The following is an 18214-nucleotide window of genomic DNA, read 5'->3' as shown; positions in this document are numbered from 1 at the left end:
CCAGAGCTGTCACAATCTGCCATCAAACTTCTTGCTTGCCCTGCCTCAAGTATCCTGTCACAAAGGACCTTCAGCGCAGCAGGAGGCATTGTCACTGAGAAGAGAAGTTGCCTAGGTCAAAAAAGTGCTCAGTACCTCACTTTTATTAAAATGAATGGGGCATGGATCCCGGGGGGGGGGGGGGGGGGGGGGTATATTGTCTGCCTGAAGACCAAGTACCCACCCAGCATTTCTGCCTGCAGGCCACTTGACTGCCTTCTCCGCCAACACCAAAAGAGTCCAGGACTCCAGTTGGATTCCTGAATTTAGCTGCTAGCAGTGGTCGCTACCAAACATAATAATAATTTTTGGGTGTGTGTACATGCCTAATTTTTCTGCCTGCACTGTGGCTGCTACAACAAAACAAAAGGCATGTACATGTGTCAATTTCCCTTCTTGCCGCAGTGAAGGGGCTTGCATATCACAATGAAGTGATGACCTATAGGAGTGTGTTGGGGGCACACCCAAGATAATAAGGTCGTTGCTTTATTGTGGACAAACCAAATTCGATCAGCTGGACAGTCACTGTTGTTCTGTCATTGAGCTAACTCAGCCTGACCACATGGGCCGGAAAACCGCCATCGCCTGCACTCTCGCCATGGTGCGCACCAGTCCAGCACGGCCATCAATACACAAACAGCTGTTTGCAGTGTGTTAAACAGTTAGTTTGGTCTTTCAGTGTGCAGCAATACACTACTTACACTACCTGATCCATGTATACACACGCAAGATGTTTTCAAGCATTTTAAGCAATGCATCCAATTTAGGAATGTAATGTGATTTCTGCCCTTTAGGGATTATAACCATGCTGTGCACCAAATCCATAATTTTCCCCGGGAGTTTTGGCATGTATCCCACTCCACCATGCTCCCCTCCAGGCGTTAGACACCTTGAAACATCTCTTCCATCACTTTTGTGGCCAGAAACAGTGTTCGTAATTTTTAAAGTTCTCCTGCCCATTGAAGTCGAGTTCACCGGTTAGCTGACTTTTGCAGAAGTTCGCGACCGCAGTCCATGAACCCATAATCTGAGGTTTGAGCAATCTCTAGTGAGGAACTATCATCTGGCCGGAGCTGTTAAGTGGAGTGTTACTACAGACTGCAATGTAAAGTGAAGCATTCTGAGCTGTCAGCTTTATTTTTTACTAGTTTATGCAGAAGGGGGCTCTGTATAGTGAGAAATATAAACAGCAGGCACACAGAGAAAGAGGGAGAGACAGCAAGCATATACAGTGGGTTGCAAAAGTATTCGGCCCCCTTGAAGATTTCCACATTTTGTCACATTACTGCCACAAACATGAATCAATTTTATTGGAATTCCATGTGAAAGACCAATACAGTGGTGTACACGTGAGAAGTGGATTGAAAATCATACATCATTCCAAACATTTTTTACAAATAAATAACTGCAAAGTGGGGTGTGCGTAATTATTCGGCCCCCTAAGTCAATACTTTGTAGAACCACCTTTGGCTGCAATTACAGCTGCCAGTCTTTTAGGGTATGTCTCTACCAGCTTTGCACATCTACAGACTGAAATCCTTGCCCATTCTTCTTTGCAAAACAGCTCCAGCTCAGTCAGATTAGATGGACAGCGTTTGTGAACAGCAGTTTTCAGATCTTGCCACAGATTCTCGATTGGATTTAGATCTGGACTTTGACTGGGCCATTCTAACACATAGTTATGTTTTGTTTTAAACCATTCCATTGTTGCCCTGGCTTTATGTTTAGGGTCATTGTCCTGCTGGAAGGTGAACCTCCGCCCCAGTATCAAGTCTTTTGCAGTCTCCAAGAGGTTTTCTTTCAAGTTTGCCCTGTATTTGGCTCCAACCATCTTCCCATCAACTCTGACCAGCTTCCATGTCCCTGCTGAAGAGATGCACCCCCTGAGCATGATTCAATTTCTGCCACCACCATATTTGACAGTGGAGATGGTGTGTTCAGAATGATGTGCAGTGTTTGTTTTCTGCCACACATAGCGTTTTGCATTTTGGCCAAAAAGTTCCATTTTGGTCTCATCTGACCAGAGCACCTTCTTCCACATGGTTGCTGTGTCCCCCACATGGCTTGTGGCAAACTGCAAACGGGACTTCTTATGCTTTTCTGTTAACAATGGCTTTCTTCTTGCCACTCTTCCATAAAGGCCAACTTTGTGCAGTGCATGACTAATAGTTGTCCTATGGCCAGATTCCCCCACCTGAGCTGTAGATCTCTGCAGCTCGTCCAGTCACCATGGGCCTCTTGACTGCATTTCTGATCAGCGCTCTCCTTGTTCGGCCTGTGAGTTTAGGTGGATGGCCTTGTCTTGGTAGGTGTACAGTTGTGCCATACTCCTTCCATTTCTGAATGATCGCTTGAACAGTGCTCCGTGGGATGTTGAAGGCTTTGGAAATCTTTTTGGAGCCTAAGCCTGCTTTAAATTTCTCAATAACTTGATCCCTGACCTGTCTTGTGTGTTCTTTGGACTTCACGGTGTTGTTGTTCCCAATATTCTCTTAGACAACCTCTGAGGCCCTCACAGAGCAACTGTATTTGTACTGACATTAGATTACACACAGGTGAACTCTATTTAGTCATTAGCACTCATCAGGCAATGTCTATGGGCAACTGACTGCACTCAGATCCAAGGGGGCCCGAATAATTATGCACACACCACTTTGCAGTTATTTATTTGTAAAAAATGTTTGGAATCATGTATGATTTTCTTTCCACTTCTCATGTGTACACCACTTTGTGTTTGTCTTTCATGTGGAATTCCAATAAAATTGATGCATGTTTGTGGCAGTAATATGACAAAATGTGGAAAACTTCAAGGGGGCCGAATACTTTTGCAACCCATTGTATACATAAACACATAAATTTAATTATAGAGACACCGAAAGACACACAGACCTAGCCACACATCCACAGCCTCTCTCTCCTACACAGTCTAGCTGTAAGGCAGTTCTCTGCACAGAAAAACTGATTTAAAGTATATCAGATCTGACAAAAAGTTAAGAATCAATACTTATATGTGGGTTTCCTCTAGTCCCATAAGCACGGGTGAGTCCCTCGCTGTCCTCCCGTGGCCTGCCGTTCAGGCAAGATCAGCCCTGGTAAAAGGCTCAGTCTGGTCCAGTCTGGGTCTTCTGCGCATGCATGGACCGCAGCAGGACAGCGAGGGACTCACACGTGCTTACGGGGCCAGAGGCAGCCCGGGTAAATATTGATTCTTTACTTTTTGTCAGCTCTGAATAGTCATGTTAAACAATGGGCTAGTTCACACTTACTGCATTTTTCACACACAGTAAAAACCGACATCGTGCAGGATCATTTCGAACATTTTGTCAGTTTTCTCTATCAAATTACATAAGCTGCTGTAAAAAAAACATGCGCGTTTTTCTGCATACAAACACACATGGGGCTTGATTCACAAAGCGGTGCTACCTGTTAGCACTCCTGTGAAAACCCCCTTAGCACGTATAAACGAGCTTTTCGCGCGCAAAACTTTTCACGCGTAAAACTTTACGCGCGCACTGCACAGAGCGCAGGGCACTCCGCGCAAAGTGCCCGTTAAAGCCTATGGGACTTAGCGCGCATAGGACTTTGCACGCAAAGTTAGCGCGCGATCTGATTGAGAAATCCGGTGCTAACCTACTTAGCACCCTGGTTAGCACGTCTAAAGACTTTAGACGTGCTAAGTAGGTTAGCACCGCTTTGGGAATCAAGCCCCTGGTGTTCAGAAAATGCATGCAGAAAAATACGCGCAGAAAACTGAAAGACAAATGTGTCCCTTTGCCTGATCGTCCTGGCAGCAGGAGGGGTGGAACTACATTCCGCCTGAACTGAAGTGATAAGGACATACGAATCGAAGCTCCCTGATCTATAGAGAAAACGACACCAACAAAAAAGGAGGAGATGAGACTTGCTTCATTACTAGGTTTTCCAGCCAGCACAAGGGAATTAAAGAAGCTCTCACAAAATCATGGTCACTTTTACAAATGGACCGCTTGCTCAAAACAAACTTAAAGAGACACTGAAGTTAAAAAAAAACTATGCTATTATGATTGGTATGGGTAGTACAGCTAAGAAATAAAACATTAAGATCAGATACATCAGTCTAATTGTTTCCAGTACAGGAAGAGTTAAGAAACTCCAGTTGTTATCTCTATACAAAAAAGCCATATCTCTACGACTTTCAAAGTGGTGGAGAGGGCTGTTTTCTGACTTTTATTATCTCAACTGTTAGTTAACTATTTACTTTTCCTCTGGCAGAGGAGAGGTCATTAGTTCACAGACTGCTCTGAAAAATTCATTTTGAATGCTGAGTGTTGTGTAATCTGCACATATTAGAAAATGATGCAATGTTAGAAAAAACACTATATACCGTATTTTTCGCCGTATAAGACGCACTTTTTCTTCCCCAAAATTGTTGGGGAAAAGTGGGTGCGTCTTATGCGGCGAAGGTACAGATTTTGTTATGCAGAGGTGCGCAGGGAAGCGGTATATACGTTACCTGCTCCTGCCGCCGCGCTCCTGGCTCCAGTCCTGCTTCGCGATCCTCTTCTGCCATCCACCGATGCCTGCTGCTACAGCCGCCGCGCTCCTGGCTCCAGTCCTGCTTTGGGATCCTCTTCTCCCATCTACCGCTGTTGCAGCCGCCGAACATCGCTGGCCGGTGAGTCCTAATTAGCCGCGCGGTGATTACGCAATCAGTACACGTGCGCCGGGGTCACGCATGCGGGGTCACGCATGCGTGACCCCGGCGCACGTGTGCTGATTGCGTAATCACCGCGCGGCTAATTAGGACTTAGCCAGGAGCGCGGCGGCTGTAGCAGCGGGCATCGGTGGATGGCAGAAGAGGAACTCGAAGCAGGACTGGAGCCAGGAGCGCGGCGGCAGGAGCAGGTAACGTATATACTGTAATTACGCTGCTGGCACAGGGGGATATGGACAGGGGGACATGGCCGGCACAGCGGGACACGGACGGCACAGGGGGACACTGACAGGGGGAAATGGCTGGCAGGAGGACACTAACAGGGGGACATGGCTGGCACCGGGACACAGACAGGGGGGCATGGCTGGCACAGGGACACTGACAGGGGGGCATGGCTGGCACAGGGACACTGACAGGAGGGCATGGCTGGCACAGGGACACTGACAGGGGGGCATGGCTACCACAGGGACACTGACAGGGGGACATGGCTGGCACAGGGACACTGACAGGGGGGCATGGCTGGCACAGGGACACTGACAGGGGGGCATGGCTGCCACAGGGATACTGACAGGGGGACATGCCTGGCACAGGGACACTGACAGGGGGGCATGGCTGCCACAGGGATACTGACAGGGGGACATGGCTGGCACAGGGACACTGACAGGGGGACATGCCTGGCACAGGGACACTGACGGGGACATGGCTTGCACAGGGGGAGACTGACAGGGGGACATGGCTGCCACAGGGGGACATGGCTGGCACAGAAGGGCATGGTTGGCACAGGAGGACATGACAGGCACAGGGGGAAACAGCAGGCACAGGGGGACACAGGAACAGCCAATCCCTACACTGACCACATAGGGGAACACAGGCAGGCAACATGGGAATAGGCAATCCTTACACTGTCCCCTTATGTGGTCAGTGTAATAGTATGTAGAGTAACTGGGGGGTGAAAAGTCCATAAGACGCCCCTGCATCATAGACGCACCAAGGTTTAGTTTTTTCTTTTTTTTCCTGATTTTTGCCTTCTAAATCTGGGTGCGTCTTATATGCCGGAGCGTCTTATACGGCGAAAAATACGGTACCTGAAAATAAAAATATGAGAATATTTTCTTTGCTGCTAATCTTCTAGTAATTATTCATAGTACACAACCAATTCATTATATCATTTTTTTTCGCTTCAGTGTCTCTTTAACAGAGAAACCGAGAGTAGTCTTCTGCAGGGCCAAAACACAAAAAAATATACTGACTCCCAGCCGTATCACAAACAATGAACATTCGACAGAAGGAGCACAAACAGCTAGACGAGAACAGGGCCAAATCACCAATTGATTGTTCCAGCAACTTTATAATATATTTAATAACATGTCCTTGCGGTCTACAATATATAGGCCGCACTACCCAACAACTTTGAACCAGATGGGTGGTAAGGCAGGCATAGCGATTCCAGCCACTCCATGTCCCCCTCTTGCCAACAACAGGGGCCAGGAACTCACCAACCACCCAAGCAGGGCTGGCTCTTGACTTTTTGCCGCCTGAGGCAAAATTTTAAAAAATCGCCGCCCCCCACGTGGGTGGGGGGCCACCGAGCTGGAGGGGTAGCGGGCAGGAAGGGGATATTGGGCCTAGCGGTGGGGAGGGGGGGGGGCGGACACCCCCCCCCTCGCCTGGGTCCCTCGATCTGCGCTCCCCTCCAGCTGTAAATAGTTAAGTACCAGCGTATGGATTAAGAGGCAACGGGCGGGGATCACTCAACTCTTTCGCGTTCCAGCGAGCGCTCCACTGACGTCACTTCCTGCAACGCCGTCCACTTACAATACAGTGGGCGGCGTTGCAGGAAGTGACGTCAGTGGAGCGCTCGCTGGAACGCAGAAGAGGTGAGTGATCCCCGCCCGTTGCTTCTTAATCTATACGCTGGTACTTAACTATTTACAGCTGGAGGGGAGCGCAGATCAGGGGACCCAGGCGAGGGAGGGGGGGTCCGACCTCCCTCCCCACTGCTAGGCCCAATACCCCCTTTCTGCCAGCTACTCCTCCAGCTCGGCAGGCGGCCCCCCACCCACGGACAGGTGGGTGCCGCCTGAGGCAAATGTTTCACCCCGCCTCATGAGCGGGCCGGCCCTGCACCCAAGCCTGGTTCATTTTCAGAAACGTCAGTCTGTCCACAGACTGGGTGGACAGACAAGGGTGCTTCTCCGTGACTACGCCACCGGCCGCACTAAAGCACTTCTCTGCCAGCACGCTGGAAGGCGGACAGGACAGCACTTCCAGGCAGGGCATACTGCGCAAGCTCGCTCCAGATATCCAGGCGCTTGACCCAGTAATCCAAGGGGTCCACAGGGGTGTCGGTGTCAAGCCTGCTGTAGGACCCCATGTAGTCTGCCACCATCCGGATCAGGTGCTGGTTCTGGCTTTGAGAGGTGGAAGCTGCTGCAGGCACCTCCTCTGTAGACAGCTGTACCGGCGTGCCGTAGAGCACCTTTGTCAGAGACAGCAGGTTTGTTGGGCGCCTGCTGCTGCTGGACACAGGCACCTGCTGCTGTGCTGGCTGGACTCTGACAGCAGGGGGGGGGGGGGGGGGGGCAGGGGGAAGGCTTCCTCCAAACACTGAACCAGGGACCACTGCAACTCCCTCATTCGGCGCACAGGGCCTCCTCCTGCAGGCAGGAACTGAGTCAGCTTCCCCTTCAGGCATGGGTCTAGCATCATGGTGATCCAGATGTCCTCCTGAGCATGCATCTGCTTCACCCTTGGGTCACTGCGCAGGCACTGCAATGGGGAAGAGGGACGCCACAGCAGGCATGTCGTCGTCACCCCCAGAGATGACAGTGCTGTTCTCCTCCTCTGACCCCTGAGCCTCCTCCTGCTCTCTCCACCCCCTCACCACTGCAGCTGCACTCGGCTGTGCCTCCTCATCATCAAGGTCAGGGACCTCCAACTTCTCCAACTCCAAGTCCTCCCCATCCTCCTCCTGCCGCACATAGGTGGACTGTGCAGGTGGCTGCTGCTCCTGCTGGATCAAGGCTGACTCTCCCATTTCCAGCAGAGCAAAGAGGGCCTTGTCCAGCATGCAAATCTGGAGCACCCACTCACACACTGACGCACGGTCCTGGCTGACCATGTTGGTGGCCTCCAGGAAAGGAGTCTGCACCAAGCACACCTGCTGCATTTTTCCCCAATCAGCACTGGGGATGATGTCCGGGAGGTGGGTGGTGCCAGTACCGGACAAGATGGTGGCCACGGTGGCATTGGCCAGGTACTGGTTGACAGCCTGCCTCTGTTCAACCAGACGCTCCAACATGTCCATGGTGGAATTCCAGCGTGTTGGAATGTCTATGATCAGACGGTGCCGTGGCAGGTTCAGCTTGTCCTGCTTGCTTTGTAGGGATGCTGAGGCACCACCCGAGCGGTGGAAATGACCAACAGTTTTCCTTGCCTTTCTCAAAAGAGTATCCATACCCTGGTAGGTGCGCAGAAATTTCTGCACCACCAGGTTCAGGACGTGGGCCAGACAGGGGATGTGGATGAGGTTTCCCCAGTGGATGGCGGCAACCAGGTTGGCCCAATTGTCAGAGACCACCTCTCTGACTCTCAGCCCTCTGGGGGTCAGCCAATTCAGGTAGCGAATCACATTGGCTGCCATCAGATTGTGCTTTCCCGGGCTGACCATCTCCAGCAGCACTTGGCAGTGGCAGGCCTTCACGCTGCTGCTGAGGCGGGGGTGTTTGGGGAGGATGGAACCGGATCAGAGGAACCTACTGCACTTCCCCTGACCCAGCTGCGGGGGGGCACCACCCACTGGATTGCTGCTGTGCCTGATGCTGCTGTCCCCTCCTCACCCCCTTCCCCTTCCACCAAACTGACCCAGTGTGCGGTGAAGGACAGATAGCAGCCTGTCCCGAACTGACTGCTCCATGAGTCCATTGTCACATGGACCCGCTCACCCATCACATGATCTAGGCCACGTTCCATGTTGGCCTTTACGTACTAGTGCAGTGCTGAGATAGCCATGTGTGCGAAGTAGTGCCGGCTGGGGATTGGCAAATCCGGTGCTGCATACTGCAGGAGCGCACGCATCTGGCTCCCCTCCTGCACGAACGAGTACGGGAGGACATGGCCCATGAAAGCAAGCCGTTCAACTGTCGGATGCGATGGCTGCCGGGAGGCTGAGCCCTGATGAGGAAGGACTCACTCAGCAGGGTCTGGTGGTGTTTCTAGCTTGCATGGGAAGCAGAGGAGGGAGTAGAGGAGACCACTGAGGACTGGCTGCCTGAACAGGCCTCAGTGTCGGCAGGAGTGGCAGAGGGGGTTCTGGTGCTCTCAGTCTGACCACTGCCAGCGCCAGCTTCCTTCAGCCTCTTGAACTCCTCATGCTCAACAAAATGTTTTTTGGCCAGATGGGTGATGAAGCTGGAGGTGCCATAGTTGGAGGTGTTATAACCTCTGCTCAGCTTCACATGGCACACATTACATGTGGCAAACTTGCTGTCCTCTGTGGGCAGAGTAAAGAACTGCCGAATTGGGGGCAAGAAATTTCCCTTACGCCCTGAATGGGATGCTGCTGCTGCTTTGCTCCCTGTGGTGGTTGGGGCCCGGGGTTGAGTGGTGCGGCTGGCGGTAGTCGCAGAAGATAAAGCAGCAGACTGTGGGTCCCGCATTCCATGCCCACTGCTGCTCCTGCCAATGTCTGCAATGCTGATCCTCCATGCCAAACCCACCGACGCATCCTCCTCCACCTTCTCAGAGCTGACATCCCCCTCCTGTGGATGGTAGTCACGGTCCTTCATCTCATCATCATCATCATCATCATACTCCGCCTTTTCAAACAACTGCTGGGATGATGACCCCCCAAACTCCTCTTCTGCTGACACATCATGCAAGGACCTCCCCAACAACCACCATCACCATCTGTGACTCCTCCAAATAGTCCATTGCGCCCAGAATATCCTCCTTCTCAAACTCGCTGGTAGCAGCCCTGATTGCGCTCGAGTTGTCTGGAGTGAAAAGCATGCTCACTGAGGGTAGGCTGCCTGCTGGGATCAACATGATGACTGAAGAGTCCCCAGGCCATGCTGGGCAGCTGCTGCTGCTCCTGCGAACAGGAGTGGTGGAGGGGTGGAGGTCTCTGTTCTAGAGCTGGTGGTGGCCTGCTCATCCACCATCAGCTGCATCACAGGCTCGGCATCTTTCTCCTCCAATTTGCGCCTCCGACCCTGCTGGAAAATGGCCACTACACACTGCTGCGCCTCTGCAGCATGACTCCCCCTAACAGCTGAACGGCCAGTGGCGGAATGGACACTGTCGCGGCAGAACTGCTGACGGTGGCGGCAATGCTGCTCCCTCTCCTCTTGGCCTTGCTGCCCCTCCCACAGCTGCCAGTGCCAGCAGACATAGTTATATGTGATGATGTCGCCAGATGATGTGGGGTAATTGTACTTTATAAAAATCGGGGTTGGACTTGCCGACTTGCACTCATACCGCGCGTCGGCAAAGTGGCAGCTGCAGGACCAGCGTCGCCGGCTGCAGGCTAATTAATCAGGGAGCAGCTGCTTCCTGTCAATTCACGGCGGGGGGCTCCGTGAATAGCCTGCGGGCCGCCGATCGCGGCTCGCAGGCTAAATGTAAACACAAGCGGAAATAATCCGCTTTGTTTACATTGTACGGCGCTGCTGCGCAGCAGCGCCGTAAGGCAGATCGGCGATCCCCGGCCAATCAGTGGCCGGGGATCGCCGCCATGTGACAGGGGACAGCCTGTCACTGGCTGCACAGGACGGATCGCGTCCTGTGCAGCCCAGATTGCCAGGGGGGACAGGGATGAGAAGGAGGGGGGGGGGAATTTCGCCGCGGAGGGGGACTTTGAGGTGCCCCCCCCCCCGCAACACCCAGGCAGGCAGGAGCGATCAGACCCCCCCAGCACATCATCCCCCTAGTGGGGAAAAAAGGGGGGCGATCTGGTCGCTCTGCCTGCACCCTGATCTGTGCTGGGGGCTGCACAGCCCACCCAGCACAGATCAGCTAAAACAGCGCTGGTCCTTAAGGGGGGGTAAAGGGTGGGTCCTCAAGTGGTTAAAGAAAATCAGTGGTGGATAGTAGCACAGTAATAGTACTTCACCTAATGGAGAGAAAGACAGCAGAGTAGAAGACAGTGCACACTAACTTGTCTATCTGTCACACTGACTCACCACAGCAGCACTGAAGTAATCTGTAGTAAGCTAACACAGTACTACTCCAACAACTAACTAGCAGTACTAACTACACAATAACAAAGTAATCCTATTCCCTAACCTATACTGTAGCTAAGGCTAATAGCAGGCCAGCAGCAGGCCTGGCCTGCGCACATACAGGACCTAACTAGTAGTATCTGCTGCAGCACAGATTCTGACTGTCACTGACTGAAATCAAACAATTACACAAGCTAGCTAACTATAAAACAATAAAATAATCGTGTACTACAGGTGTATAGCACTCAAAACGCTCTGTTTTCAAAGTGTGAGAAGCACTTGCTTAGCCAACACCACTGGAGATGTCTCTCAGTGAGCAGTCACAAGCAAGGACGAGATTCTCATCATTTCGCCCGCCTTATATACAGGAGGGGCCGGCCAGGGTTCCCCTCTGTGATTGGTTGCTAGGGCTTCGGCTGGGAGCCCTCTGATTGGCTCAATGACGTCATGGACGTCATCTCCGTGGTTACGCTATCCGGATTTGGGTACCCGAACTAAGTATCCGACCGGAGAGTTAGCTCGGATAGTGCATTCCGGATTTATCCAGCTATCCGAAATCCGGATCCGAGGTCGGAGAGCAAAAAGTAAATTTCAGATATCCAAGTAGTTCGGGTACCCGGAATCCGGATGAACACCACTGGTTCTGGATGCAAGCCTGGCTTCAGGGTCATAAAGAGATAATTTGCAAATTCAGTAGAGGTGCATTGCAATTGTTCAATTAAAGCTGAATTATCCCGAGTACCTTCTGTTTTAAGAAGACAAATCACAGTCCTAGTGGTTCTAGGTCACTGCGAGCTGCTTGGTTACTAAGTTTTATTAAAAAGTGATGTTAATGCTGCACATATTAACCACTTAAAGGACCACTATCGCGAAACATTTAATTTTCAACACCCCCACAGTAGTTACACCAAGCATACAGAAGATTCCCTGTGTCATTAATTTTAATTTCTAGTATGGTCCTTTAAACATTCACAGGTCACTGTATGCTATATACATCAGTGCTCACACATGGGCTGACGGACTTCTGTAACTGTAATGCTTTTATAGGGGTAGCCTGGCCAGGTGTTGTAAATAACAGATGGTATAGGCTTTTTTTTTACTTGTCCCCCAACTGCCATATCCCAGAGAAAGCTCACGCTGCCTAACCGCTGTTCCTCTGGCGAGGATACCAGAGGAAGGTCCCAGCAATCTCTCTGTGCCCTGCAGGTATTCCGGGAGGCAGCTCTCAGCACAGCGTGGACATTGCTGCGTAATGACAAGCTGGAGCCGCTCTCCCGTCCATTGAATCACCGGTTCTCTGCCTGCTTGCAATGAGAGAGAGAGAGAGAACTGGTTTAACCACTTCAGGATTCGGCGTACGCTTAATTACGCCCCTGAATCCTGAAGTGGCTTCCATGTTCCATGTCAGTTCACGGAGCGTGTCTCCGTGAACACCCTGCGAGCCGCCGATCGTGGCTCACAGGGTAAATGTAAACACACGGGGAAGATCTTCCCCGGTGTTTACATGTATACGGCGCTGCTGCGCAGCAGCGCCGTAGAGGAGATCGGCGATCCCCGGCCTCTGATTGGCCGGGGATCGCCGGCATCTGATAGGCAGAAGCCTATCCTATCAGGCGCAGGACGGAATTCCGTCCTGCGCCGCTCACAGGGGGAGGGAGAGGGAGGGAAGGGGAAGGAGGCCAGGAAGCGCTGCGGAGGGGGGCTTTGAAGAGCCCCCCCCCCCCGCAAGCGCAAGCAGCCGGCAGCGATCCGACCCCCCCAGCAGGACATCCCCCTAGTGGGGAAAAAAGGGGGTGGAAGTCTGATCGCCCTGGCTGCTAGTTGATCGGTGCTGCGGGCTGGAGAGCCCACGCAGCACCGATCAGCAAAAAACGCGATGGTACAGAAGTGGTTAAAGGACCATACTGGAAATTAAAATTAATGACACAGGGAATCTTCTGTATGCTTGGTGTAACTACTGTGGGGGTGTTAAATTAAATGTTTCGCGATAGTGGTCCTTTAGGGACCACAGGCTTAAACCCCCTTAGTGACCAAGCACTTTAAGGCCTCGCTGCAGGGCCGTACAATTCAGCACACAACTGATTTCCCCTCCCCTCTTTTCTGCCCACCAACAGAGCTTTCTATTGGTGGGTTCTGATAGCTGATCCTGTGTTTATTTATTTTTTTGATTTATTTATTAGTGGGGGTTTTTTTTTTTATAAATATTACAATTTTCTATTTATTTTTTTTAAACCCCTCCCTCCCCCACCAGCCAATCCTAGCGACCAGCTCTCATAGACATCAGAATATAATAGCCGATTGCAGTGCAGTGCTGTACATGGTAAATAGATGGCGTCTAACAGTCTCCTAGCAGCGATCGTCGCTGGGAGACTGATGGAGGAGCTCCAACATTCAAGCAGAGATGCGCGTGCGTCGGCGTGCACAATCTCCTGCAAAACCCCACCCCAGGACTTCATGCCATGCGTGGAGTGGTCCTGGGGCTGACACTGCGTTCACACCAATTGGCGTGGAGCGGTCAGCAAAGGGTTAGTTTGTGATTTCATGTTATTAATCTCCTAGGCAGACTAATTATTACTTGATTTTTTTAGCATCTAAAAGCAGTACATTGTTTGCCACTATAAATGTAAAATTAATCAGACCATCAGTATAGGCAGAAAGAGAGCTGCCCCCCCCCCCCCCAGTTTAGATAGTCAGAGCATCCCCACTAGCATAGGCTGTCATAGAGTGCACCCCCCCTCCCCCCCTTTTTGTGAGTAGGTAGAGAGTGCCCTCCCTCAGTATAGGAAGCCAGAGAGGGCCCACAAGTGTAGGTGAACAGAGAGCACCCCATTATAGGTAGACAGAAAGGCCCCCCAATACATGAAGCCAGAAAGTGCACCACCCCAGTATAAGTAGCCAGAGAGTTGTCTCCCCCTTCAGTATAGGTAGCCAGGCAGGTGGAACTTATCAAATGTCTGCAGTAAAGGGAAGAGAGAAAGCGCTTGTATGGTGCAACACCTTTCATTTACATGGAACTTGTCAGCTGAGCTCAGTTCTGTCCTTTCCTACTGAGGTGCCCTTTGGGAATAAAAAGTCATTAAGTACAAAAGAAATGTAGTTTTATAACGGCAACCATTTTCTTTCTTTACACCACCACAGAGGTCAGGTGCCTTTCCCACATGGCTTGCTGAGAAAGTCAAGAAATCACTAAGCACGATCTCATTTGCTGTGATAAAAGGCTGGTATGTGAATGTGACTTGTGCTAGGGAAGATGGAAAGACATGTGTATTATGTACTAACACAGCGGCTGCAAAGTTATACAAGCTGACCTACCTGTGACTATTACAGTGAAATTCCTCGTAATCGCATGATGTATAGACATGGGGGTGAAAACGCAGCCATATAAACTGCCAGCATCTGCTTCATCTGGACTTAGCACCAGGTGACTTGTCACATTAAAGGTTCCATCACTGTTAGTATTAGGTTTAGCAGTGCAGATCCCATTCTTCAGGACCTCATATCCGGAGGAATCTTTATTGTATCGCACCCAGTGGATGGACTTAGGTTGCGGATAGAAATTGGTCACTTCACACGTCAGTGGTTGATTCATCCCCAGCTCAATAGTAACGTTTCTAGGTGTGACTGTAACCGATGGCTGAACTGTAGAACACAAAAAATGAGGATGGTTAGGTTTAGCTTAAAGATTAATCCACAAATCAATGACTTTTACATTCACATTATATATGTCTTTATAGAATTAAGCTGTTTGCACACCTAGCAACGCAATTTTTTCAAACCTGGGTTCCCCAAGACAACTATGGGTTATATGTCATTTTCTACTCTGTCTAGGGAAAAGCTCTGACTGAGTACATTTGCTATTCTCAGTGTCAGGTACAGGCAGAGGATGCATTGATAAAGACTGCAGTCACATTAACTGACAGAGCTTTCTAAAAGGAGATAATTTTTCAGCTAATCTTTAAATAACCTTTCAGCACTTGATTGAAAAAAGTGTGAGTAAAAAAAAGTAATCGCATACTTATTTTGAGTACCGTATTTTTCAGACCATAAGATGCACTTTTTCTCCTCCAAAAGTGTGTGTGTGTGTGTGTGTGTGTGTGTGTGTGTGGGCGGGGGGGGGGGGGGGGGGGGGGGCGGGGGAAGTCAGTGCGCTTTATGGTCCAAATGTACGGCACATGCTAGAGACTGCAGAGTGCAGCTTTATCACCTCTCCAGGTCCTCCGTCTGCTCCACCGTATCAGGCTGGTGCAAGTGGAGCATCTGTGGGTATTTCCAGCTGGCCTTTGCTGGGGATCAGCAAGACTGCAGGCAACAGGCCCTTAACCATTTATGCCGCCTGGACGTGATTGTCACGTCCAGGCAACTGATGCTCTGCTGCTGCGCGCTCCCATGCTCCTGTTCCGCCCCCCATCAGCCCATAGTTCCCATTCATTGATCTAAGTCCCCGGTAGAAAGACCAACAGCTTCTCATCAAAAGCCGCAGTCTTTCTGAGAAAAAAAAGTTTCCCGTCCTCCTTATGCTTCCTGGAAGCGAGCTCTCGCTTCCAGGACTAAAAAAAAAAAAATCTCACTGTAGCCAAATATTAAAATCTACATACTGTACTGCTGTATTCCTGCAGTACTTGTTATCTAGCTCAGTCAGCCAGCCAGCGATCAACTTCAGTTAGTTGAAGTTACTGTCACTGGTCATTAACTACGTTTAGTAAGTGAGTGATATTGTACTGTTCTATTAGTGCACTGCAGGCAGACCGCTGTCCATAACTTTTTTTGTTCTATATTATTTTACTCTATCACTATATTATTTTACTGTATTCAGCTCATAGCCAGTGATCAACTTCAGTTAGTTGCAGTTACTGCCACTGGTCAGTCACTAAGTTTACTCAGTGACATTGTACTGTACTGTTAGTGCAGGCAGACCGCTGTCCACTACTTTTTGTGTTCTATATTATTTTACTGTATCACTTGTATTCAGCTCGTAGCCAGTGATCAACTTCAGTTAGTTGCATTCATTGCCACTGGTCAGTCACTAAGTTTAGTCAGTGTCATTGTACTGTGCTAGTAGCGTGCAGCCAGTTACTTTGCTGTGCGCATAGTGCAGTCACACAGCGGCGCTGTGCAGTGATTTTTGAGTTCTATTACTGTATTCAGTATTTGTGAATTACACCATCCCCTGCACCATCATCTGCCCCCCTGTGCCTCCTTCTGTGCCCCTTTGTGCCTTCTTCTGTCTCCCTGTGGCTCTGTCTGTCCCCCTCTGACTTCTGTCTCCCTGTGCCTCCTTACATCCCCCTCTGCCTTCTTCTGTCACCCTTGTGTGCCTTCTTCTGTCACCCTTGTGTGCCTCCTTCTGTCCCCCTTTGTTCCCCCTACTTTCTCCCTGTGCCTCCTTCTGCCCCCTTTTACAATTTTTTGGGGTAAAACACTGCCATATCCTTTATTAGGGGGGGCGTCACCACGGAGGGAGGGGGGGTATGGGTGTGGTTGGAGGCGCCACAGGTGTTTTCGCCTGGAGTAACAAAATGGCTAGAGGCACCCCTGTGTCTAGCCACTGAAGACTTTATATTTCTAATCTTATATCCCATTGTTTTCAATGTGAGTTGATCTGGGTTATAGTCACTCTCCTAGTAGAGTCTGATCTATACTCTATTGGAGGGGTCTTGATTGTTGGTGTTCATAGCCCCACCCCTTTCTTTATTGTAAAAGTTTATTTGGTGCCAGCCGCTCGTATCCTTAATCCCCTGATGACGCTAGTTTGCGAAACCGGTCGGGAAGGAGACAGGCGGCACCTTTATACTGTCCTTTATTGCTGACCCATACACGTGTGCAACTTTCTCGAGGTTCCCATTGCATGGGCCCCGTATGTAAGTTTTGTTTTTATGCTATTTTTAAGCTGTTTTTACTTTGAAGTCAGACACAGACAAATGAGTATAGGTCTGAGAGCCATCTACAAGCCACAGAGTGTATACAGTTAGTAGCCAGTGTCCAGCGTAAGCTTGCTGATAGTCGCAACCCAGAACCTGGAGAGGCCCAAATCCTGTCCCTAAGTGGTATTACTAGAGACTGCCTGTGTGAGAGAGCTCATAGCCGGCCTTTGACCTAAGCGACCGGAGCGGTGGCTCAGGGCGCTGGCTTCCAAGGGGGCGCCTATAGCTGGTTGCCTATACTGAGAGTACCTACACCTGATTTCCTATACTGGTGGCACCTATAGCTGACTACCTTTACTGAGGGCACCAACACCTGGCTACCTGGGGGGGATGGAGACCTTCAACTGACTTCCTATACTGGTGGTACCTGTGCTTGGCAACCTATATTGAGGGCACCTACACATGAGATCCTATACTGGGGGCACCTATACCTGGTTACCTACCTATACAGAGTCTGAGGGCGTTTTTTGGGGGGCGCACTGCGGCTATAACTCGTGGTGCAAATTGTTGGTGCTGTGCTATCATTCTAAATGGGAGGGGGGGGGGCGGCTAACTGTCCCACTGATTGTTTTTATTAATATTCCCGAAAGGTTCTAGCCTTCATTTTTAAGTGCATTAAGGATAATGCACTCTTACCATCTATTCATGGTTTTTAATAGTATTTTTCTATTATACATGTGTGACGTGCCACGGAGATCTGAGCATTTGGCGTGGTGTGTCACAATGTCAAAAAGTTTGCGAACCGCTGTCCTATGAGATCTCAGGAGAAAAGGTGAATTGCATATGGGCCTGTGTGTGCGCGTGCGTGCTTGCGTGTGTGCGCACGTGTGAAGAGGATGAAGGGGGGCACAAAAATCAGGTTTCGCTCAGGGCGCTGTGAAACCTAAGGCCGGCCCTGTATACAGTCAGAGACATTGTGCTGAGAATACAGTTGTTTATGCAGAAGAAAGCTGCTGATATAAAGTGATAAAAGTTGCTGTTGATTATAAAAAGTATATTGAAAGTCCAAGCCTTGCTGTCACTGAGAGACATTAATATCCTACATAAAGTACCCTGCTGAACTGACACAGCCCCTGCTTGCATTAAGTTCTGTGATTATATTTTATTTTATTTACGGTACTTTTATTTGCAATAACCCTTTTTGATTATTTGATTTATATTTTGTTTTGTTTGTTGTTTTGGGAGGCCCAATCCAGAGGGAGGTATTAAGAGTAAAGTGTGTTAAGTGCTACAAATACATTATATAGAGTCTGAGACTCTTTGAACAAGGTGAACATCCTAATTGGATCAACCAATGAACTGTCACGAGTATTCCCCAAGGTTTTGCTGAGCAATAAAAG

At 50.0% G+C, this 18214-nt stretch overlaps 1 protein-coding gene across 3 annotated transcripts in view; it reads right to left on the bottom strand.

Annotated features, from left to right (window-relative positions):
* LOC137539229 (natural cytotoxicity triggering receptor 3 ligand 1-like) overlaps positions 1-18214 on the bottom strand; it is a 162992-nt gene that overhangs the window by 57240 nt on the left and 87538 nt on the right. For all 3 annotated transcript variants that reach the window (XM_068261767.1, XM_068261768.1, XM_068261766.1), the window contains exon 3: positions 14266-14592. In XM_068261767.1, the coding sequence (XP_068117868.1) occupies positions 14266-14592 (327 nt within the window). The remainder of the gene's footprint in view (positions 1-14265; positions 14593-18214) is intronic.

Source organism: Hyperolius riggenbachi, chromosome 11 (genome assembly GCF_040937935.1).
Source record: "Hyperolius riggenbachi isolate aHypRig1 chromosome 11, aHypRig1.pri, whole genome shotgun sequence".
Classification (NCBI taxonomy): Eukaryota; Metazoa; Chordata; class Amphibia; order Anura; family Hyperoliidae; genus Hyperolius; species Hyperolius riggenbachi.
This window is presented reverse-complemented; position numbering and strand designations above follow the sequence as displayed.